Here is a 21,882-nt window from a genome sequence, read left to right on the forward strand (position 1 = left end):
GTTATAAGCTGTTTTGTGCACAAAAATTGTTTCGTGTTTTAACATGTGAACATTGATATTTGATGAAGTTTCGTCGTTGAAGGATTTGTAGTCATTGTTGCTAAACCATATTACGATAAATTTTTCAAGGTCTGAGAAAGCATTGATTTTGCAACAAGGAGTTCGTAATCATCGTTTCTCAAGTTTTTCACGATCAAACCACAAATTGTTCCGAGATACTTGATAAAAACATTTTACGACGAATTTTAAAAGTATTTTCGATTTAATCTATGTCTCCTGGGAAAAGTTGAAAACAAATTTAAACATCCTTTATTCAGCAGAGTCTTCTATTCCATACAGCCAACTTGAATTTTTAGAATACACTGTAAGTCACATTAGTGTCGCCAATTTCAAACACCACAATCACTTAAAAAATTAAGTTTCGTGGTATAAATATCAGTAAGGCTTTAAATGTTTATTGACATAAATAGGGTGAAAATAAATATACAATGAGGTAGTACACATTATCAATCATTACTACTAAAATGCCGAAATTAATTCAGAGTTTTGCTTGAAGAGTTCTTCCCCTTTCCTTGAACTCAGTAATGCTGAGGGGGAAGTTGCAGTTATTTTCAAAGCAAACACAAAAATAGAATTGATTATCATTTGTGTCATCCACCTGAAAAATAAAATAATTTGTTTGAATAACGGATTCCCTTTTTACCTGACAATCTTGCCCCTCCGAAAAACTCCAATTGGATTTGCTCTTTGCAGCTCGAGAATGGCTCACTCCTCCAAAACTAGCTACTTCCACGTCAAGATCGAAGACAGCGGTACAGAAGGCGTTACCGTGGGTTGTAGAAATTCCACCAGAACGTTCATTGTAATAATAACACTCCAATGTGTATATCGGTGATAAGCAAATGCCAAGAAGTATTGAAATGAAAATAGGTTGCATTTCAAACGTTTCAGTTTCACTAAGCAAATGAACACTCATTCTATTTTATACTCAACTCGAACCCCGCCCGTTGGCTTTCCCATAAAGCTCCGCCCATTCGGAGTGCTCTGTGGTTTCTGTCAAGAACTTTTCATAAGAAAAAAAAAGTTATCAACAGTGAAATGAGAGATATTTTCCAATTTGGTGGAGATTAGTAGTGCATTACGATATTTACATTATGGTTAGAGTTATGAGTACTATTGGTTAAAACCTTTAAACCAATTCCGTGTAGTGGTCAGATGTTTCTTGAACGAAATACATATATGGGTATTTTGAACGTATGGACTCAAATTAACAAATTTCGTAATGGGGCTTCACAAAAAATTATTTTATTTATCTTATAAGATTAAAAATTATGGTAATCACATCCAACTTCTAGCTAAAAAATTATTTCTAACAAATTCGTTTATTCCCTGAGAATGCAAACAGCAACTTTTTCATTTACTGACACGGTAGTCTCGGTTGATGATCAGACGACTTTATTTACCAAATGGGAAAAAAGTGTTTTTGCAGTTTTCTAGATGTATTCAACTTAACTGGGAACGCTGGGCATAATACGCTATAAGAACCACTTTGTAAATGGAATTTTATAAAACCAGTTTGGCCGTTTTTTAACTGTTACAGAGGACACTGGAAAATCGAATTGCAAATTTAATTATTTGATTGGTTGAAAATCTTCATGTAAAAATAAAAAAATACTCAAAGGCTCATATTTTATGCTTGTTTTAACACAATTTATCAGTTGAACTTCTTTAACATACTGGAATTATTGGTATCCGTTGCTATGAGAAAAAAGATGTGCCCCAGAAAAAAACTTTATTCTTGTTCTGTTTACTCGATGGCACTTCAAAAGAGTCTTTTCGACAGTTACCCGTTTTATTTTTGACTCTATCCCTAAGGAGGATCGCGTTCCCTGTTCTAATTTTCTGCCCATACACAACAAAATGCAATTTTCGTTTACTCCGACGTAGGTCTGGCAACACTGTGCGGCCATTTAACGGAAAATTTTGTTTGTAGATGGTAAATACTGCCCAAGTATTGTTATCTTTCGCCGTTCGAAGATTCTCTTTTTATAAGAGTTTCGCAAAGCTCGACAAAAAGCCCAACAAACAACAATTTCTGAAAAGTGCAACAATCTCGAAAACGTCAAACTATGAAAGTCAGATTGATGCAGGCACTGCTCCCGTGAACTTGGGTTGCAATAATCGGAACTCTACTTCAAATATCAAAAATTCAAGAATAATAAACGGGAGAAAAATATAATTTTAAAAATTTATTTTTTTTTTTACAATTAAGCCACTTTTCCCTAGACCATCTTCAAATGTTTGGTTTATTTTCAGATGAAATTTTCTGAAATATGTACTACATAGAATTTAATGTTAAGCACAAAATGTATTTTTGGATTAAAGGACCAGGCGAAAAAATAATTTTTCTATTGTTAGCTTATTGTCCTGATTAAGTGAGCTCTCACGTGAGTAAACACGATTTGATGTTTATTTTTTGAGTAAACACCATAAATATATAATATCAAAAAATTAGTACAACAATAATTGACTAGGTAATAAGGCTAACACAATTAATACTTTAAAGATAATACATGATCACAGGGAAAGTAATAACCGAAATGTAATTTTAAAGAAATAATAAGAGAGAACACACAAAATAGATTAACAGGATGTGATAGTTACGGTAGTAAATGTGGCTGTGGTATAGCTCAACCCACTTCCGATTCCAGAATCATCTTCAGTTGACATATTACTATTGTTTTCCGCCGATTCGCAAACGGTTTCCGAGTCAAGCCTAACAGTCCGACGACGGCAGACGATCCAGAGAACGACGACGAGGAGAATAAATAGAACTGCTAGAGCGATTGCGAGAATGATATGAAGGATGACATAGTTCGAGACACTGAAATAAAATGAAATTAGTGATTTGAATATATAAGTTTAGATGAAGTTATCTTACCTGATTACAGCGAATGATCTTGAAGACGGAATGGAGGTTGAAGTGGATACAGTTGTTGGAGAAACAGATGATGTAGTTGTAGTTGAAGACTTAGTTCCTTTGACTTTGATTCTCTGACATCTCGATCCAGTAAATCCACTGTCGCATTCAAAACTTGACTGTACAAGAACAACAACTTCTCCAAATACATAGAAGTCTTGTCCGGCATCTGGAGACTTTCTCATTTCATAAGTGTGCTCTTGTGGAGCTCCTCCATAAAGTGAGAAAATAACTTGAAGCGTTTCGTGGTCGACAAGAGAATGAAAGCTGACAACACGTGGTTTTCCCATTGCCAAATGAAAATGTTCCGAATGGAGAGAACTTGTGGTCAATTTGATAACACAGTCATGAGATGAAGTGAGGGTAAGTTGGAGATTTCCAGTTGCAGAAATTGAATGAATAATAGTGAAAAAAATAATAATGGCAGAATAAGTGCGGAGAGAGAACATTGCTCGGCTAGACTTACTGACTTAAATGAGCTCAGCAACTGTTATTTCAGATATGGTGATTTATCGGACGCTACAGAATGATGAACCACGCCCCATGACTGATATTTGTCATCATATCGATATCTGCACATCAGGATGACAATTGAAGAGCCAATCTGAAAAGGGATGTGGCGATCTGTAGGTGACGATGCGGGGAACACATTGGGTAACTCTAGAATACATATATTCTTGTCAAAAATAGTGAAAATATGAACTAAAGTTCAAGGTTAAAAGTAAATATATCTCTAATTGTAAACATTTTCAATTGCAGGAATTTGACAAAAAAAGTTATACTTTTTTACTTGAGAAATAAAATGCGTTGTCGTTGCACTACTGCAAACATCAATTATAAGTATCTGAAGGCAAGAAAAACAGCCCGAATGCATCCGTCTCACAGGTTTTAAAATTTTAATCCAACAACAAAAAAACCTGCTTGTTACGTGGAAGTATACGTTATATTTAAAAAAAATAGAAATTTCGATTTGTATAAAAAGTTATACATATATCAAAATCCCTCATATTCTCATTTCTAAAAATTCATTCAAGTTCTGGGTTCCTTTTCACATTTACAAATAGAGTTCACTTTTGATTTTTCTTCTGTGGATTGTCGTATGTTCCAGCTGGTTTGGTTGTTCTCAATTCTTGCCCATCAGTCGATCCATTCGAAGCCACCTGACCAGTGAATGCTCCGGCCGGACGAGTGGTTTTGAGCCCCATGCTTTTCGGATCCACAGCTCCTCCTGGAGTTGAAGCTGTTTGACCAGAGAAATTACCAGCTGGACGAGTAGTGCGGAGTTCGCTCATAGGATTGTCGTTTGAGGCAACAACTCCAGTAAATGCTCCAGCAGGACGAGTTGTACGGAGCTCGCTCATGTTTCCAGCTTCGTTAGAAGTAGCAACTCCAGCAGGATTTGTATGCTCAGCTCCTTCGACAGCTCCTTCGTCATCTTCCTCATCCGATACAGAATCACCCTCCTTTCTCACGAACATCACCACAGTCGCCTGAAAATTCAGTAATATATGACTCGCAAAACCAGAAACTATCACAAACCTTCTTGCCCTTTGCAGTCTCGACCTTACTCTTCGAACGCAACTGTCCTTGACGATCCTTGTCCTCATCGTCGTCGTTATTCGTTGGTTGCTGTGTTTCGTTCTCTTTCTGATCATTGACTCCTTGGAAAAGAATGGCAATCTTGTGCTTCATTGTACAAGTTTTGTGCGCATTTTTCCATGCTTTTTCGATAACTACATTCTTTGAAGCAGCAATGTAGACTACGGTGAATCTGGAAAAATCTGCTTTTAGCAACTTTTAACTAATAGAACTTCAAAGTCTAAAGCAAGTTCTTACCTGTCATTAGTCTTGCACTTTTCCTTGGGAAGCCCTTTGAAGATGCACTTGAAAACTTTCTTCTCTCCGACTCCGATCTTCGCTTGAGGTGGTTGTGTCTTGTAGACATTTGGTCCAGTGTTCTTGAATTTGACTGCCACATCACTAGTAGAATTGTTAATCACCTCAATCGAAACAGCCTGTTTCTTCTCAACTGGAGCAAACGTCACGGACTTGGACGGGTTGAAAACCACCTTCGTGAGATCTGGTGCAGTTGTCATTGTCAGTTGATCAAAATGGTGATCCGATGCTTTCGATTATTTCGAAACAAGACGAGAAAACGAAAAAAGTGAGCTTTTTCACTATTTCTCGCCCTTTTATACGCTTCTTTTTCTTCGTTTTTATTTGACACTTCATATGTTGTCACTTTTTATTATTTTTATCAGAATCATAATTTTTAATTTATTCGAAGTTTAATTTAAAAACTTTCGAACTCGGCCACGTAATAAATAACATAGGCAATACATTTTTGCCCGAAAATCCTGAATTCCTGTTTTAGATGATTGAAAACGCCGGACGTCGAATTTAGTCCGGCTTGTAAACCAACAAAACGTTGTGTTAAGGCTAAAAACTAACTTGACTTGTTTTCCAAATTAGTTTTTCTCTAATATTCGAAATAGTAAGGGAAAGGTACTCGATCAAAGCCTAAACATAATTCAGATTGAGACTCGCCACAGGTACCGCTGATCCCAATTTAATAATGTTAGAAGATTATTAATATTCATTTTTATTAAAAGATTTTTACAATTAATAAGTTATAACTACACGGCGAAAAATTACAGTGCGAGTTAGGAAATGGATTCATATGTGGCATCAGTCAAGCCTGACTCGTTTGGAAAACCATCGTATCTTGTTGAATCACTATTTCTTGTTTTCAGCGACTCGCAATAGAAAACTGGATCAATGTAGAAACTCTGACGCCGAAAAGTCGAGTGAAGAGCATATGTGATGAGGAACAAAACAATGACGATAAATGCCAAAACGATGCAAATGATAATGTTGAAGGAAATTGATGATCTGGAAAATTAGTTGGATTATATGAATTTAAAAAAAATTAATTTACCTATCGATACGGAATAATTCTTGCGCTTGTGAAGAGATTTTAGTAGTAATTGGAATAGGTATTATTGTCGAGGTTTTATTGGCATCAAAAAGTTCACATTCAGACCCAGTAAATCCTTCATCACATTCAAAAGTTGAGAGCACAAGAATAACTATTTCTCCAAATTCAAAAATATCTCGAGTCTTTTGCCCAACAGGTTTCATTCCAAAAGTATGTGTTGCAGATTTTCCGACTCCAACATTAAAATTGATAGAAACTTTAGCCAAAGTTTGAACATTATAAGTTTCTGAATTGCCTATCTTTAAATGAATAACTTCTGACTGAAGATCTTCGGAGATGAGACAAAGTGCACAATTATTTGATGAAATTATATCAAGACGAAGGTGTCCAGAAGTAGATATAGACGGAATTATAGCGAAAATCAAAATAATTGCCGAACAACTCAAGAGAGCAGCCATTCAGAAAGAGCTAAATGATAGACTGATACTATTGAGGTTTTACAAAATTTATACTTCTTGTATGCCATGACACGCCCATTGGGATATTCAGAATTGTCATCAAGTGAATCTGTTGTTGTAAAAAAACGATGACTAATATGGGACTATTTTCTGCAGATATAAGTAGGATATAGGTGAAAATGGAAACTGAGGATGAGCACAAATGATGACATTTGGTATCGTAGCTAACTTTGCATTTTTTCTATAAAGTAATTTTGTGTGCAAAATTAACACAGACGAAAATAGAACAAATCAAGTCAGATCGTGGGAAAAATCTGCCCTGTTTGAATATTTTTCAAAATGAGTACTGCAGCAAATTGCACTTGCAGTTCTCATTATAGAGGATATTTAACGGGGAGATTAGGATGAGTTGGTAAATCGTTTTTAAGGATTTGGTTTCTTTCTCCTGGTACTACATCATATTGCATGTCTTTAAAGCATAGTTCTTAACTTTCAAACTGACGTCATTATGATCATAACCATCGTCATTTTACCCGTATCTTCATTCTCCCGGAAGACCATTTAATTAACCTCCTAATTAATACTTAACTGTCACCAATGCATTATTTGTAACTTAAATGTGTGATAAGAAAGGAGCATTTGATGATGATTGATATGATGTAAACTAGGTGATTGCATTAGGTCGAACATATTGCTGGCCACTATATAAATATGAGAATATACTGATAGAAACAAAAGTAATGGTCAATTTCACAAGGTCTTGTAGTCTTTTAATCATACTTCTTTTCATATTTTTGATTTCCAATGTGGAACTTCGGCCGGTAAGTTTTATCATTCATAAAAATTCATCAACTTTCAATTATTGTTTAGGTTATGAAAAGTGGATATTCTAAGAATCATCATCTTTTCCGTCCAAAAAATTTGCAAACTGATGTAAGTGATAATGTTAAATTTCTCATCCATTTTTTAAACTTCAAAAATTTCAGTCAGAAGAAGGTTTTTGGAATAATGTTTATTTCGTGATCACTGCGAGTGACTCGTTTTTTGGTGGATAATTTGAATTTTTGATTTTGGTTTATCCTATCGTTTTAATGCAATGCGTTCACATTTGTCTTTCGTTGTACAAAATCATTTATTTGTATTCAATTGTATTTACCCGCGTTTTTTTTGATTATCGTTGGTTTCAAATCAAATAAAATTAGATCAAATCTACGTGAACTTCATCATCAAGATTTGTGACCAAAGTTGTTGTACTGCCAAGATATGGCTGCATTTTTATTGCATCTTCTAGGTCTTCTGCGATTTTTTCTCGATTCGAGAAGCTCAAACTGTGGACTTGAACCGAACTGAGCAATGAGAAAGCACTATGAACAATTGATACTGAAATTTCGTTTTTTTCTCAATTGAATTTTAGAACCATACCGATAATAAGAGGAATTGAAACTGTTGGATCCGAGTGAGGTAGGAACAGTTCCGCTACCAAAACTACCGAACATGAAAGCCTCTGAAAGGTTCTTGATTTATACTTTTTTCTTTCATGATTCGCTCACCAAGATGACTAGAGAAAGTACCAGGCGTAGGTAGCAAGTTGTATTTTCCCGACTCTGCAGAAGAAAGATATTATAGAAATTAAAAGTGAATGATGTACTTACAAAATCCAGATACAAAAGTGATGCGAATGCTAGTGTTGAATCAAAAAGTAGCAGAAGAGCTGGAAGCCATGAGAAAAATGGAATATGACTTGAGAGAAGAGCTCGAGATCCAAGGATGAAGGTTATTACAGTCTGGAAAAACATTTATGGAGAGCTTCATGCCTAGCCTTATATTTTTTGCATGGAAAACTACTACTGTGAATGTAGGAAATTGGGAAAAATAATATAGTTGACAAACTTTTGAAAAAGTGAGAAAAATACATAGGAATTTTGAAATTAGAAAGTTGTTGTTAACTTTAAATAATTACTAGAACCATTCAAATTTTAAATACGATACAAAAACCAATTTTTCAACAGAAAAAACTTACAAATCCAATTTGTGAATAGAATATTTTTGCATGTGCATTTGCTTTTGAGTTACTTGTTGTTGTTTCTGATCTTAATTTTATTGTATCATCTTCATTTAAACTTTCAAATATCTGCATATCCTTCTGGTGGTTATATTGAATTCATTGAGTTTCAATCTGGAAATAATTGTACTTTTTGAAGCATGAATGAAAAATAGAGAAGCGATCTAAAAAGAAAACTTCAAAACTCCAAAACTGAAAAAAAAAACTTCAAAACTGAACAAGAGGTGTATTTAACAACGACATATGAATAAATGGCAAAAAAAAGGAGAAAAAAATATTTGTAATTTGAACCTTTTTTTTTGAGTGTTGAGACTGAAAAGGAGAAGATATGTTTGTTGTCTTCTTTTTCGTTTCTTCGGGAACATTTAACCAATCCTCTAGGGTACGATGAACATGTTTGTTGTGTCACACAAAAACGGAAAACGAAAGTTTTTGTTGCAGATTTACTACACAATAATATCTGAAATATATTATTCACATACTGAGATGCATTTTCATTTCAATTGGAGGAACGCTATATGAATCTATCATTTTTGTCATCTTTATCTCCTGCCATGTTTTTCTCAAATCTAAAAACCAAAAAATAGAAAGAAAAATAAAAACAGAAAAATAGAACATCCGAAAAGATAGAATTAGTGTGGGTTAGGATGAAGAGAAAAAGACGGAGAAATAAGTGAAACGCGAAGCTTAATCGAAATTAATAAAAATGTGAAAATGCGCAGTTTGATACAAATAGGACAACAACCACCCGTCAGGCAGACAACCGGCAACCAGATTGAACAAAAGAGAGTGCGAAATGAAAGTTCGGAAAGCATCTGAATGTGGAAATAGTGTGGAAGATGAAGAGAGTTTAGAGAGATACTCGCATGTATTTATGTTGTTATTGTTGTGGCGGGAGGGTTGAAAAGAAGGACTAAGACGATGATGAAAAAAAGAAAAGGATTTAGATTTAGAGATGAATGAATGGAGAGAAAAGAAGGGTTAAAGAGGGTGAGATAGACCATCTGCGACCCTTTTGTTCGAACAGTTCGCCTTGAAAAGTTTAAACTATTGGTAAGAAGGCTCTCAGTCACTCACTTCGCGCACTCTTTGCTTCTTTTCAAATAAACAGTTCGCACCGCCCGATTTTCTAAGTCTATGGGTTTTGTGCACACTCTACTGTAGAGTTTGACTATCAAATTACCATTGGTTCTTGTACATAATCGAGTGGGTGAAAGAAGGGAAGAAGAAGAGAAAATATGTTGGAAAAAGAGAAACTGTAGATGGTTAAGAGAGATGATCATACATAAATAAGGTTAAAACTGACATGATCGTAAACGGAGATATATACATTTGAATAAAATAATTGGGTTTAAGGTGCTTTGGAGTATCATAGAATGGGATTTGGTATAAATATATTTTAAAAATGTATGATCGAAATGGATTATATGAATAACCCATAGATTGCTTAAAACTTGCATTTAAGCTGGAGTAGAGAAGAAAGTGTTAAAAACTACTCCTGAATGTCCTCAATGTCTCAAAAATAAAAATTCTTTCACCACTAGGAAACAGTGACCATCGTAGACTCCAGTTTAGTATTGATCTCCTACAGAAGCAACACACCGCCAGCAAGGAAGTTTATGATTTCAAAAATATTGATTGGAACAAATGTGTTCAGTGCATTGACAATATAAACTGGAATCAACTCTTTAGTGCTCACAATTCAGTGAATGACATGTTTGATCAGTTTTTAGCAGAAATGCAAAGCACTTTTGAACTCTCAATCCCGAAAAGAACTGTTAAAGCAGATGAGATATTCCTTCCACCGTACCTCAATGCACTGAGAGATTTTGTTGAAATTACTTATAGAAACGCTTTAAATTCAAGGGACACAAAAGACTTTCTGATTTATGTGGCCGCAGCTAAACGGTATAGGAAAAAATTACTGAAATATCGTAGAAATGTTGAGCTTAAGAACCTAGAACAAAGAGGGAATTCTAAATTCACACACGACGTAAAGAATTGTCTAAAGCCAAAAGTAGTTTCAGTTCCCTCTCTGACTAGCAGAGATGGGCATACCGCAAATACAGACACTGAAAAAGCTGAAATCTTAGCAACAAATTTTGAAGACCAATACATAAACAAGGCCTCTCGCCCTCTTCAAATCCCAGATAGCTACACCTCACATCAGGGAATACCATGGGTCACAGATAACGAAATTTATAAAATGATAAGTAAAGCGAAATCCTCATGTTCACAAACATCTGATGGTGTTCCTTTTAAGTTCCTAAAAATTATAGCTCCACTAATAAGTAGCCAAATAGCTCAGCTTTGCAACATATCAATGATGAGAGGGGAGGTGCCAGAATGCTGGAGAAGGTCCATTGTAATACCTCTAAACAAAGTTCCGAAGCCAAAATTAGCATCGCAGTTTAGGCCAATTAGTCTAACTTCCCATTTGTGTCGAATTTATGAAAGATGTCTATTGAAACAAATACTTCCGTACCTAGAAGAGAAACATTTTTGGAGCAACGCCCAACATGGATTTAGGCCCAAAAAATCAACAATAACATGTACGCTTGAGGCGGTAAACGACTGGTCAGACGCTATAGACACAGGCAACCAGGTAGACGTGATTTACTTAGATTTTGCGAAAGCCTTTGACCGTATCCCCCATTGTCAATTGCTGGATAGACTTATTAATTTGAAAATCAACAAAAATCTTATCAACTGGATAATTGCCTTTCTAACGAATCGAGTCTTTCAAGTTAAAGTAGGCGATTCATTGTCTAGCTTCAAAAGAGCAGATTGTGGAGTCCCGCAAGGGCTGTGTTATCACCATTACTTTTTGGTATATTTGTGAACGAAATTCCTAACATTTTGCCGCCCACTATCAAATGCAAGCAATTTGCAGATGATTTGAAACTTTACACTGCTATACCAAGCAACTCAAACAATAACGTTCACTTACAAAAAGCCATTGAAACAATTGTAGAGTGGTCTAAATCGACAAAACTAGCATTAAACAATGATAAAACGGTATGCATATCACTAGGTAGAAATACTACAGAGTTCCAATATACCATAGAAAATAGTCTAATTACTCGGAGTACTATTGTCAGAGATCTAGGATTTCAAATTGAGCCAAACCTTAGCTTTTCAATGCATTGGAAAAAATCAGTAATGAAATCTAAGTTTATGATCCATCAAATATTTTCGAACTATTGCAGTAAGAACACACGGCTCCATACATTACTTTACAAAACTTTTGTGAGACCCATACTTGAATATGGTACCGAAGTAAGTAGTCCGTTGAAAAAACAAGATATTAAAGCAATTGAATCCGTACAAAACTCGTTCACTAGGAAACTATACAGCAGGCAAAAGGGAAAATACATCAGAACAGATGACCCCGACTATAAGAGCGCTATTCAACGTAATGAACTATTTAACTTATCAACTTTGGAGACTCGGCGTAAAGCTATTGATAAAGTTTTCTTGTCGAAAATGCTAGTGAACAAAGTTGATATTGACTCTGACCAATTTTTCAAAATAGACAAAAATAGTAAAACTCGTACCAAAACCAAGTTCATCTGGGGGAAATGCAAAACCAAACTACGAAGGCACTTTTTCACAAATAGAGTAAGTTCTATAAAAAATTAGCGCAATGAATCTTATTTTGGCACCTCATGTCCTATGCATGTTTAATACTTTTATGTCCACTACTTTCATGTTACCCATTATTCATCTCCCTGACACCCGCACATTCATGTACCAACTAATCAACTTTTCAGATGATAATTCATTTTCTGTATGTTTATTATCCATTTTTGTGATTATTATCAATTTCTCTATGATGTTTGGGCCTTAACTTATTCATGTCTATTCACTATTTATTTTTGATCACGATTTGAATCGTAATAAATACAATACAATACAATACTCCTATGGTGCCAAAATTACCGAATATCATAATAAAAATTTTCAAAAAATTTTTTAAATGTTTTCAGATGCTGTAAAAAAAGTGACAATAAACCCGTTTATCCCACTCACAATTTTGGAAGTCGACAAAAAAATCTTTCCTACATTTTTATACTGTAATTTTGATTTAATTATTTGTATTTTGGCAATTTGCCAAATTATGAAAAATCTAGATTTTTTGGAATGTTTTATTATGATATAATATTTGGTCGTCTTGGATCATTATAAGTTTTATATAGACGAAGTTCCCACTGGCGCTACTCCAACTTTAAAGGTTATGCTAAATTTCCAAATTGTTTTAACAAAATAGTATTGTTGAGTAATTGCTGCATTTTTCAAAACCTACAATCCTTCTTTAGAATTTTGAATGAAAATTCGGTTTCTCCAAAAATAAACAAAGTTTTGACATGAGGGACTTTTACCAACCACGAATAATCTGATCGTAGCGTGACCGACTCAGAGAAATAAAGTGTACGATTCATAGTTTTGGAATAAGTCGATATATGTGCATACTTCTCCAGTGACCATAAATTGTTGACTAATTTGAGAACACTTTTCTCATATTTAAAAGTTCAAAAATAGAAAAAAAATCAAAAGTTTCGAACGTTTTCGTTCTCTGTAATTACATATAAGGCCGTCTGTAAATAATATGAATATCTATAGTTAAAGAAGTACAACTATATAAGAGAATTTAAGTTACTATAACTTTGCTTGCAGTCAATCAAATTGCAAAAACTTAACATTTTAACAATTCCAGACATACAGCTACCGTATCAAAAAAATATACTAAAAGTTTTTTTCTGTTCAACAACTTTCGTTAACATAACTTCAGTACCCCGACGTAAAGATCATTTTGAGTAAAAATGATTTATTCAACGTTGTAAGAAAATCAAAGTTGAACTGTTCAGCAATGTTCTTGATGCATACATTTTTTCAATTCATGGGATTCTGACTAGCGCACCGAGTACGGTTGGCTTTGCAGTAGATTAATTTGAAAAACTTGAGAAGTTTTGGGTCACTTTGAACTGAAACTGGCTAAGTTACGACCAAGTTTTCTCTGATTAGTCAGGGCTTCAAGATGAATAGAACAGTTGTATATGTGAGCATGAACGGATTTTTGTATAGGATTTGTGAAGGAGGTAAGGTACTATGTATATTAGTAGTACTATAGGATTACTGTAGTTTTGGAAACAATGAGTTTCTGTCTTTTGAAGAAATACTGGCTTGGGGTTAGTAAAAGGTTTGATCTGGGTACTGTAGTAGTACTGTAATAACGGTAAAACTAGCCGAATATTCACATGAAAGGAGGAAGGCTTGAGAGGAGCGGACTGAAACTTTTAAAACTTCATAGCATAGCGCCATATTTTTGCTGAAAATGGGAGTACGTTAAAAGTATATATTTGAAATCAGCGTTGACAGAAAAATATTATATCATTTTGAATTCATAAAACAAAAAAGTATGAAACTTTTCGTTTTTTGCGAAGAGCTGGAAGCTCAAAACTTCCGCAACGGTGCTCATAATTATCGTATTGAGCTAAATCTTTTTTCCCTATTTATCATAGCATTAATAATAACAATTAGAGCATCAAATTGAAAATTTAACAAAAAACTGGTCAAGAAAATAAAAATTGTGAAACGTTTTGGATTTTTGAACGAAAAACGAAATGTTTTCTTAAATTTTTCTTCCAAAATTCACAAAGTTCACAAATTGTTGTCTTTTTCATATGTTTCCAGGGAAATATTTAATAAAATCTTTCGAAAAATAAAATCTACGTAAAAATTTAAATAATGATGCCAAAAATCTAACAAAAATACTAACGTTAAACATGTTTAACATACATTTTTCGAAATGTCAAGATTTTTCAGGTCTAATTTTTAAATTACTATAACTTTGCTTGCAGTCATTTTGATCAAACTGCAAAAACTTAACATTTTAACAATTCCAGACATATAGCTACCGTATCAAAAAATTGTACCAGCACCTTCTGCACTGTGCAAAAAAGCGACATGAAAGACGAAAACGTTTTTTTGTGTTTTACACAAAATTTCTCCTACAAGACAAAACCACATAGAATAAGCATTCAGATAATAAGATAGAACAGTTATTTCTACTTAACTTACTTAACTTTAATTCGATTTTGCAAAAAATTTCATGGAAGGAAGTTTTGATTTAAGATCATTCATAGAATCACGACTAAGATTGTCCACAACGATTCACCGCCACCAAATTCTATTAAGAATTTATCTTGTTCCCTAATGGAAACAAAAAAATTCCTTTTAAAATGGGCGGTTCATGTCATTTTTATTTATTATGTTTTGTGATAACAATACCAGAACTACTGAATGCAGTGTGCTGAGAACGAGTACGCTACTGAATGCAGTGTGCTGAGAACGAGTTGGCCGCGCCGTAGGCGCGGTCAGCGGCTGGTAACCACATAAAATACGAAAATCATTTTTTTTTGGTGTTTACTCAAAATTTCTCTAACAAGACAAAACCAAATAGAAGTGATTTTGTGACACGCGGAACGGGAAAGGATCCGGATATTTAATACAGGAAGAAGGCAGATAAGTTTTGTAAGATTGTATTTATCATCAGTCGCGTTAAACATTCCATTTCGTAGACTTCCCACTCCTTTGTGATATTTCTCAACATTTTTATTGGAAACCGTTGTCTTTTTGTAAATGTACGTACCAACATTAGTCTATCAGTGAGATCTCTTTATTATTTGTTCAATTGATTTCACACGCAATCATAAATTATTGGATTTTCTGTTAACTTTGGAGATTAGAAATGTCTGGTTGTAATGTTAATGACTAGATTGAAGGAGGGTTGGTACTAGCTTCAGATGGTTGTGTCTGCTGGTAGTTAATATTAGCAAGTGAGGTAGCAGCTGTAGCGGCCGATGGTGTCGTCGTCATTCGAAGTGCCAAACTTTTCTGGTAGAACTCGTCGTCAGCTTGGAAAGAGGTGATGGAATGACCGAAACTGAAATTAACGAAATATTTATCCCACAGTAAAAAGACGAACAAACTTTGCAATGGGATTAGTGAACGAGTTGGAATATGAAGGAGAAGCTGTTGGGTATGGCATTGGTCGTTGATATGATTGATACCAAAAACCGTCACGATTCAATGCAGCTGGGTACATTCCTTGTCGCATCAAAGTATTCGCTGGATTGGATAGGAATGAGTGCGGGGGATTGATTGCCTGTAAATAACTTTTTTGATGAATTCAGAATATATTCGTCATCTTCCTACCTTATTCAATTGTTTTTCATGCTTCCGATGTTTTGCTCGCCGATTTTGGAACCACACCTGCAAACAAAATTGGATTACTCGAGAAATTAGTGGGGAGTATGAGTATGATCAAGTCAGATCTAGAGGGATGGAGTAGAGACAGCCAGGTGGCAAAACTGTTACGCAATAAGTAAAGGAAGTGTGAATACGCTACAGTAATCCTGAAATCCTTACATCTAGAAACAAGATATCTAGTAATACATTAGTGTGTCATTGTTTTTTTAATTTTACGAATTGGAGTCAGAAATGTATTTAAATTTATAATTCTACGTTAAACATTGTATTTAAAATTATCAGGGAAAAATGAATAAATGTGATTTTGGCGCAATTTAGTAATTAATTAAAAACGCAATTTAGTATTAAAATAATGTATACTGTTGGGTATATACGACAACCAAATTCTACAAGATTGTATGTAAACAAATAATTGGAGTATTTATTTCAGATTCTACAAAGTTCAAAAGTATCTTAATACCCACACAATCCAACCAAAGAAAGTTTTTAAAAGTCACGTCATAAAGTATTACTGTCTCCGGATCTTTAATCCTTCCTTTCCTTTTCTGTTCCTCGCTACACTCTCTTTTCTTTTTATCAAGTCCCTTCATTTCCTTTTTCTGTATTTCTAAATGTTGATAGACTGCTCAAGAATAAGGGAAAAGCTGTGGTGAGGAAGGATATTGAGAAAGCGGCAAAGGCAGAGCATAATTCAATTTGCTTGCCTCCTAACAAAGACGCCGATGTTGGAAGAGAAGAAGACGATGGGTTACGGTAGACTGGTGATAGAGAGTTTCTTTTGAACAAGAGTTTTAGAGATTCAAAGGCACTAGTTTTGAGTTGTTATTATTATTATTATGAATATTTAAAAAAAAAGGATACCGTATGACGGATATGGAAGTAGGTAGACAATGAAAAAAATCAGAAAGGGTGAGAAGTTTTAAGCATGTATCATTGAATCTAGGCAAAGTTTTATTTGTTTTATTAGAAAGTTCAGAGAACTCTATAAATAGAAAAAAGTTCAGAGAACTTTATAAATAGCAAAAGATAACTTACATCAGTAGATCGCAAAGAAAACAGTCAGAACTGAAAGCTTAATCACCAAAAAATAGAAGCTTATTTGAAGTCAAAGATGTGCTGAAAACATTATTGGTAATTCCACAAAACCGTCAATTTAGGAACGATAACCCATCTTTTCAGCACTAAGAAATAAAGCTCGAAACGCAGAAAAAAATCAGATTAATTCGAAAATTATATTCAATTTAGTTGAACAATCCAAAAAACTATTACCGGCTGAACATTGTCGTTTACCAAATATGTGTGCATTCTTTTCTCTACAAACGGATACTTCAAAGAAATTCCTTCATCAAACTTTTCAAGATGGTTTTTAATCAATTATATATTATTTCTGTACATCTATGTTAATTTTTAATTTTAAAAGTTGTATAAGTTCCCTATTATGGCAGATTGACTTTTTTGTCTCAATTTGTTCTTCTCAGCTTCACAAGCTCAATATCTAATCCCTACCAGATGTGTGATGGTGCGTGGTGGATTTAGCGCACAGTAGGTGACCAGGAGGTGGTAGACAACTATCCAAAGGCAGCAATTAACGCGAGATGAATACCAATAAGAAGTGAGGAAGAAGATAAAGAATATGAAGAAGAGAAAGAAACAACAAATTAGAGCACATGTCTCACAAATTGAGCATACAGTTTAATTTCGAAGCTCACCTGTATTCGAGCTTCATTCAACTTGGTGATCCTTGCCAATTCCTCTCGAACGTAGATATCCGGATAGTGACTCTTTTGGAATGCAGCATCAAGCTCCTGAAGTTGTTCCTGAGTGAATGTCGTCCGATGTCTCCGCCTGGAATTGAGACGCTCTGATTCGGGCCGTTCTAGGCTACACAGCCTGCAATTAAGAAAGGCCGTGGAGCACTAGGTGGGTGGGGGAAGGCAAGAAAATACGTGAGAAGTACGGTAGAGTTTGTTGAAAATTAACTTGACTATTGATAGAAATTGAAGATATGAAAATATAGGCGGCACAAGTCAAATTTTGGCTCTTTCAAGTTGTATAATTATATTTGGCTTTCTAAATTTTTAAATTTGGCCAAATAGTGGCCAAAAAAATAATAAACGCAAACATATTTTGTCAAGGGTTTGGTAAATAGCCAAATTTACTTTTAAAAAACTGGGTTTTTGGAGTAGTTTCAATAAATGAAATCTAGATAACTGCCTTATTTTGACATTGAATACCTACATACATCAAATCCCTTCTACATCTACCGTACCCCTATCTTCCAAAATATTAAGAATACTCACCTTGCAGGCGTGTTCGTGACCCCAGCAATCGAAGATCCAAATACCGAGCCACCGAGTCCTTCGGTTTTAATCTTTTTGAAGGCGCCATCTGCAACATCACCAGTTTTAAGGCTTAAAAATGGAAAGTGGGCAGATGTTCGGAGGAATGCAGAATTTCGAAATTCTTAGTGTGAATTGCAAGGAATAATCAAAGAAATATGACACCCTTCTCTACATTGTCTTACCATAATAATACATTGTTAGATTGAGTTGTTAATTCCTAAATCTGCTCACACAAGTACTAAAATAGTAAATAAGAAGAGAGACACTTCGCGCACAAAGTCAAGACTAGTGGATACAATAGAACGGATGGATAAGAGTGAGCATCTGGCAACAGGCGTCATAATTGGCTCGGTGGCACATGCTCCAGAGATGTGAAGTACCATTGAGGAGGGGAAGAGCAAGGCGGGGGGACATGGTAAGGGTATCAGTTGTACTAACACAGCATGATACCTTTGGCGGAAGCTATTGCGCAACACTAATAAAGAAAACACTTGAAGTGGTTTTTGCTGAATCTTGGGATAGGTGAGAATATCAAACGAAATAATAAGAGAAGCTCAGGGTCAGAAGGACCTTTTGCTCAACCTAGAAGGCACTGATGCAAGGAATGAACTGGCATGCGGACGACGAAGGAGAGACATCAAATATGATTCCGCAAATCTGATATATTCTGATGTAATTTTGTTCGCCTTGCTAAAGCGAAGCTCCTCCCTACCAGTGTAGAAAAAAAGAAGATGGAATGTAGAGACTAACCTGATGATGGATCCGAAATTGGACGAAGACTTGCCGAGACTGTATCCAAAGAGCTCGGATAGTAGGCAGTGAAATCGTGAAGAGATACTCCAAGATCTTTCACTTTTTCTTGGAACTGAAAATATAGATCATGATGTAGGTTCCAGTAGAACGTTTTTATACTAATGTAAGGTGAATTGAGGAATCTGTTGGAATCGATTAATGGAAGGACGGTAATAAGGAAATCCACAGTAACACTAGAACTTTAAAGTAAAACATAACGCCAAGAAGACTAATAAAAATTCAGTGACTTAACAGTTTTTCAGCAGAGATTCTACCGGCTTAAGATCTATTTTTCAAAATGTTCGGTTCCACTTACAAACTAATATAAACTAATACAGTTGGTTTTTTAACTTTTTTGTGACTAAAAAATCAGACATCAGTGTCGAGGTATTGTATGATCATTATCTAGAACCCCGTCCAACATTAGCTTCTTTAGGATTGAACACACCAAGATCAGATCTTTAGCGGTGTTTGTGGTGGGACTTTTAGTTTTTTCAAACCCATGTCTAAAGTTATTTCTTGTGAATTAAATTATTGATGTCCATGGTACGGTAGTCTGTGATTTTGATTTTAACATCAATTAAAATGGCGAGCTGAACAATAATTCTAGGGAAATTGGAGGCGAGAAAAGTTGGAAGGCTATCGATACCAGCTCCGGAAGACAACTGAGGAGGTTTGTGTGTGTGTGTGCCACTGATCGTGAGAGCATCTAACAATCAAATTTCCATAATGAATTTATGAGGGGAAGACACACACACACTTGGACTCCTCCCAGTCGTCTTCCGAAAAACGACAACGTCTTCAGGAGACGAAGAATATTGTGCGCGCCAGAAAAGTTAATTATGGAGCTCTCGGCGACGACCGACGGCGCCACCAAATCGTATTACTGTTTATTTCGTTTGCGTCGAGGGCCTCGGAGACTAGAATTAGTTAGCAAATTACCTGTGAGACAGTTGATGCTCCGTTCGCACCGTTCAGCAGATTGTCGCTCATTGTGTGAGTGAAAGCGGAGAAATGTGGAAAGTGAGGGGTGACCGAAGTCGTTGTCGACGTCGTCGTGGAGGCGGACAGGGTTGCTTCTGAAGAGAGGGGCAGCTGACTGGTCGCCGTCCGCCTCCGGCTGCTCCTCCTCCTTCACCACCGGCCCCAACCACCGTACCCATCTTTCCGCCAGAAGAGCTAGGTAGCCACGCCTTCTTTTTGATTTGGATTGGTTTGAGAGAGTCAAGTAAATTAGATTATTTGACAGCTTCTTCTTTCCGTCTTCTTATTCTTCAACTGAGCTTCTACACTTAACGGCAACGAATTCAGTGATCGGTGGAGAGCGAAAGCTATAATCGAGTTTGGACGGACTCTGAAGCCGGGTGGCGATAATCGCAATTAGAGAAGCAGTTCAACTGGCGAACCCCACACGAACACACGGACTAAATCCAAATTGGGTTGGAAAAATTGTGGGTTCGATTTGAAAGGGGATTTAATTTGTGGTTAAACTAAAATACTCAGTTACGCTAAAAATAATTAATTGAATTATTTAAACGTAGAAATGCTGCGATATGTTTAAAAAAAGGGAAATGTAATCAGAATGTTTGTAGTCATTTAATAATAACAATAATAATAATTTATTACGTTCTTGAAGAAGCGTGAAAAGAAAAAAGATGATACATACAAAGATTCATGTCGGAGGGTGGACTGGGAGATTATGGGCAAAGTGAAAGAACCTGAGGCGTAGAAAAAGAGCATGAGAAGGAGTAGGATAAAAAAACAGGAGATATCATAGGATAGTAATGAATGAATGTTATTGATCAAGAGTAGATGTCGTTCGTTTCCTAACTTAGTTATCCTTGTTTAAATTAGATAAAAATTTGAGGAATGACGGTTGGCTTAATGTTCTGTTAACGAAGAAATGTTTCCTAATTTTAAATTTACATCTGCTCCAAGAGAACTTTCTTTTACAACGCGTTCTAGTGTTGTCCGAGAAGGTAAAAAATTCAGGTACTTTCAGATCTATTTTACCGTTTAACATTTTCAAAATCATTTTTTTATCGGTTGTCAGACGTCGTCCTTGCAGCGGTGTGAGCCCAAATAATTCATTTCTTTCTGTCGAGGTTTTATATTCCGGATCACTTATTGAGACGTATTTGCCTACAGTCCTACTATATAGACGCCTTGTGAACGAATTTTGAACTGCCTCGATGGCTCCTATATCTGACTGCTTTGGTGGGCTACTTATAACGGTTCCGTACTCTAGCAAAAGCACAATAAATGTTTTATATAATAGGATCATCAGCTTTGGTTTGTTACTGTTATAATGGTTAAAAATTTGTGACATTTGAAATTTCGAGGAATTAATAGCCTTTTTCCAGTGTTCACTAAAATCCAGATTATGAGAGATCATAAAACCTAAGTCACGTGTCGTTGACTCTTTTTTGATATCCTGGCCGTTTATCTTATAAGTGAAATTTTGGCGTTTTTTCCCTATCGTGAGATGGACGGTTTTTTTGTTCATTAAGAGCCAATTTGTTACTGACGGACCAATTTGCTACTCTGTCTATTGCTTCTTGCAGACTATTAATCTGGTCGCCTTTTGGCGTGTGTACATACAGCTTGGTGTCATCTGCAAACTGCTGCACTTTAACATTTGCGGGCAGTATTGTTGGGATCTCATTAACGTAAATTCCAAAAAGAACTGGTGAGAGTACAGCGCCTTGCGGAACCCCACATTTAGCGTTTTTTACAGTAGATAGTGTATTTCCTATTTTAACTCTAAATGTCCTTTCTATTAGAAAACTATTGATCCAGACTATGATATGTTTATTCAGTCCCAGGCGTATCAGTTTATTGAGGAGAATGTCGTGGGGAATTCTGTCAAATGCCTTGCTGTAATCTAAATATGACGTCAATTTGGGCTCCCAGATCTAGGTTGCTTGTCCAGTCATTCAAACTATTCATCAGATTAGAGATCGTTGATTTTGTAGGTCTGAACCCATGCTGGTTCTCATTCCAAAAATTGATTTCTCTAAGATACGGTTCTATTTTTT

At 35.4% G+C, this 21,882-nt stretch overlaps 7 protein-coding genes and 3 non-coding genes across 14 annotated transcripts; 4 read left to right on the forward strand and 6 right to left on the reverse strand.

Moving 5' to 3' along the window:
* Nucleotides 1–439: 439 nt before the first annotated feature.
* F58E6.4 (Activin_recp domain-containing protein) lies at nucleotides 440–976 on the reverse strand (the record flags this gene model as incomplete). The annotated part of the gene is made up of 2 exons (NM_073113.2): nucleotides 440–658; nucleotides 704–976. The coding sequence occupies 2 exons, from the start codon at nucleotides 974–976 to the stop codon at nucleotides 539–541; spliced, it is 393 nt and encodes a 130-aa protein (NP_505514.1). The 3' UTR covers nucleotides 440–538.
* Nucleotides 977–2,452: 1,476 nt separating this feature from the next.
* Nucleotides 2,453–3,586, reverse strand: F58E6.6 (CUB domain-containing protein). The gene is made up of 2 exons (NM_073114.2): nucleotides 2,942–3,586; nucleotides 2,453–2,884 (listed from the first exon to the last, which is right to left on the reverse strand). The coding sequence occupies exons 1-2, from the start codon at nucleotides 3,427–3,429 to the stop codon at nucleotides 2,644–2,646; spliced, it is 729 nt and encodes a 242-aa protein (NP_505515.1). The 5' UTR covers nucleotides 3,430–3,586; the 3' UTR covers nucleotides 2,453–2,643.
* A 404-nt stretch (nucleotides 3,587–3,990) lies between these two features.
* On the reverse strand, nucleotides 3,991–5,127 carry F58E6.5 (Major sperm protein). Its single transcript, NM_073115.6, has 3 exons — nucleotides 4,817–5,127; nucleotides 4,520–4,751; nucleotides 3,991–4,470 (listed from the first exon to the last, which is right to left on the reverse strand). The coding sequence occupies exons 1-3, from the start codon at nucleotides 5,074–5,076 to the stop codon at nucleotides 4,048–4,050; spliced, it is 915 nt and encodes a 304-aa protein (NP_505516.1). The 5' UTR covers nucleotides 5,077–5,127; the 3' UTR covers nucleotides 3,991–4,047.
* Nucleotides 5,128–5,562: 435 nt separating this feature from the next.
* On the reverse strand, nucleotides 5,563–6,393 carry F58E6.8 (uncharacterized protein). Its single transcript, NM_073116.2, has 2 exons — nucleotides 5,919–6,393; nucleotides 5,563–5,872 (listed from the first exon to the last, which is right to left on the reverse strand). Exons 1-2 carry the CDS (start codon nucleotides 6,374–6,376, stop codon nucleotides 5,644–5,646), a joined length of 687 nt encoding a protein of 228 aa, NP_505517.1. The 5' UTR covers nucleotides 6,377–6,393; the 3' UTR covers nucleotides 5,563–5,643.
* A 642-nt stretch (nucleotides 6,394–7,035) lies between these two features.
* Nucleotides 7,036–7,587, forward strand: hrg-3 (Heme Responsive Gene). Its single transcript, NM_073117.6, has 3 exons — nucleotides 7,036–7,197; nucleotides 7,247–7,309; nucleotides 7,363–7,587. Exons 1-3 carry the CDS (start codon nucleotides 7,117–7,119, stop codon nucleotides 7,429–7,431), a joined length of 213 nt encoding a protein of 70 aa, NP_505518.2. The 5' UTR covers nucleotides 7,036–7,116; the 3' UTR covers nucleotides 7,432–7,587.
* On the reverse strand, nucleotides 7,495–8,552 carry F58E6.11 (uncharacterized protein). The gene is made up of 5 exons (NM_001028826.5): nucleotides 8,397–8,552; nucleotides 8,029–8,160; nucleotides 7,927–7,980; nucleotides 7,799–7,880; nucleotides 7,495–7,756 (listed from the first exon to the last, which is right to left on the reverse strand). The coding sequence occupies exons 1-5, from the start codon at nucleotides 8,511–8,513 to the stop codon at nucleotides 7,575–7,577; spliced, it is 567 nt and encodes a 188-aa protein (NP_001023997.1). The 5' UTR covers nucleotides 8,514–8,552; the 3' UTR covers nucleotides 7,495–7,574.
* An 844-nt stretch (nucleotides 8,553–9,396) lies between these two features.
* Nucleotides 9,397–9,652, forward strand: F58E6.15. The gene has a single exon (NR_069226.1). It is a non-coding gene; the product is annotated as an Unclassified non-coding RNA F58E6.15 (non-coding RNA).
* Nucleotides 9,653–15,101: 5,449 nt separating this feature from the next.
* unc-42 (Homeobox protein unc-42) lies at nucleotides 15,102–19,959 on the reverse strand (the record flags this gene model as incomplete). Of its 5 annotated transcripts, none has more annotated exons than NM_073118.6 (7): nucleotides 15,102–15,384; nucleotides 15,431–15,606; nucleotides 15,657–15,713; nucleotides 17,420–17,555; nucleotides 18,011–18,098; nucleotides 18,803–18,917; nucleotides 19,787–19,959. In NM_073118.6, the coding sequence occupies 7 exons, from the start codon at nucleotides 19,835–19,837 to the stop codon at nucleotides 15,213–15,215; spliced, it is 795 nt and encodes a 264-aa protein (NP_505519.3). The 5 variants fall into 5 exon arrangements, with proteins under 5 accessions (NP_505519.3, NP_001263845.1, NP_001294702.1 ...); NM_001276916.4 differs by having other exon boundaries at nucleotides 17,420–17,600; nucleotides 19,787–19,924; NM_001307773.2 differs by lacking the exons at nucleotides 18,803–18,917; nucleotides 19,787–19,959 and adding an exon at nucleotides 18,235–18,320 and having other exon boundaries at nucleotides 17,420–17,600.
* On the forward strand, nucleotides 19,596–19,733 carry F46B6.16. The gene has a single exon (NR_069227.1). It is a non-coding gene; the product is annotated as an Unclassified non-coding RNA F46B6.16 (non-coding RNA).
* Nucleotides 19,931–20,112, forward strand: F46B6.18. The gene has a single exon (NR_069228.1). It is a non-coding gene; the product is annotated as an Unclassified non-coding RNA F46B6.18 (non-coding RNA).
* Nucleotides 20,113–21,882: the final 1,770 nt, after the last annotated feature.

This window comes from Caenorhabditis elegans, chromosome V (assembly GCF_000002985.6).
Source record: "Caenorhabditis elegans chromosome V".
Classification (NCBI taxonomy): Eukaryota; Metazoa; Nematoda; class Chromadorea; order Rhabditida; family Rhabditidae; genus Caenorhabditis; species Caenorhabditis elegans.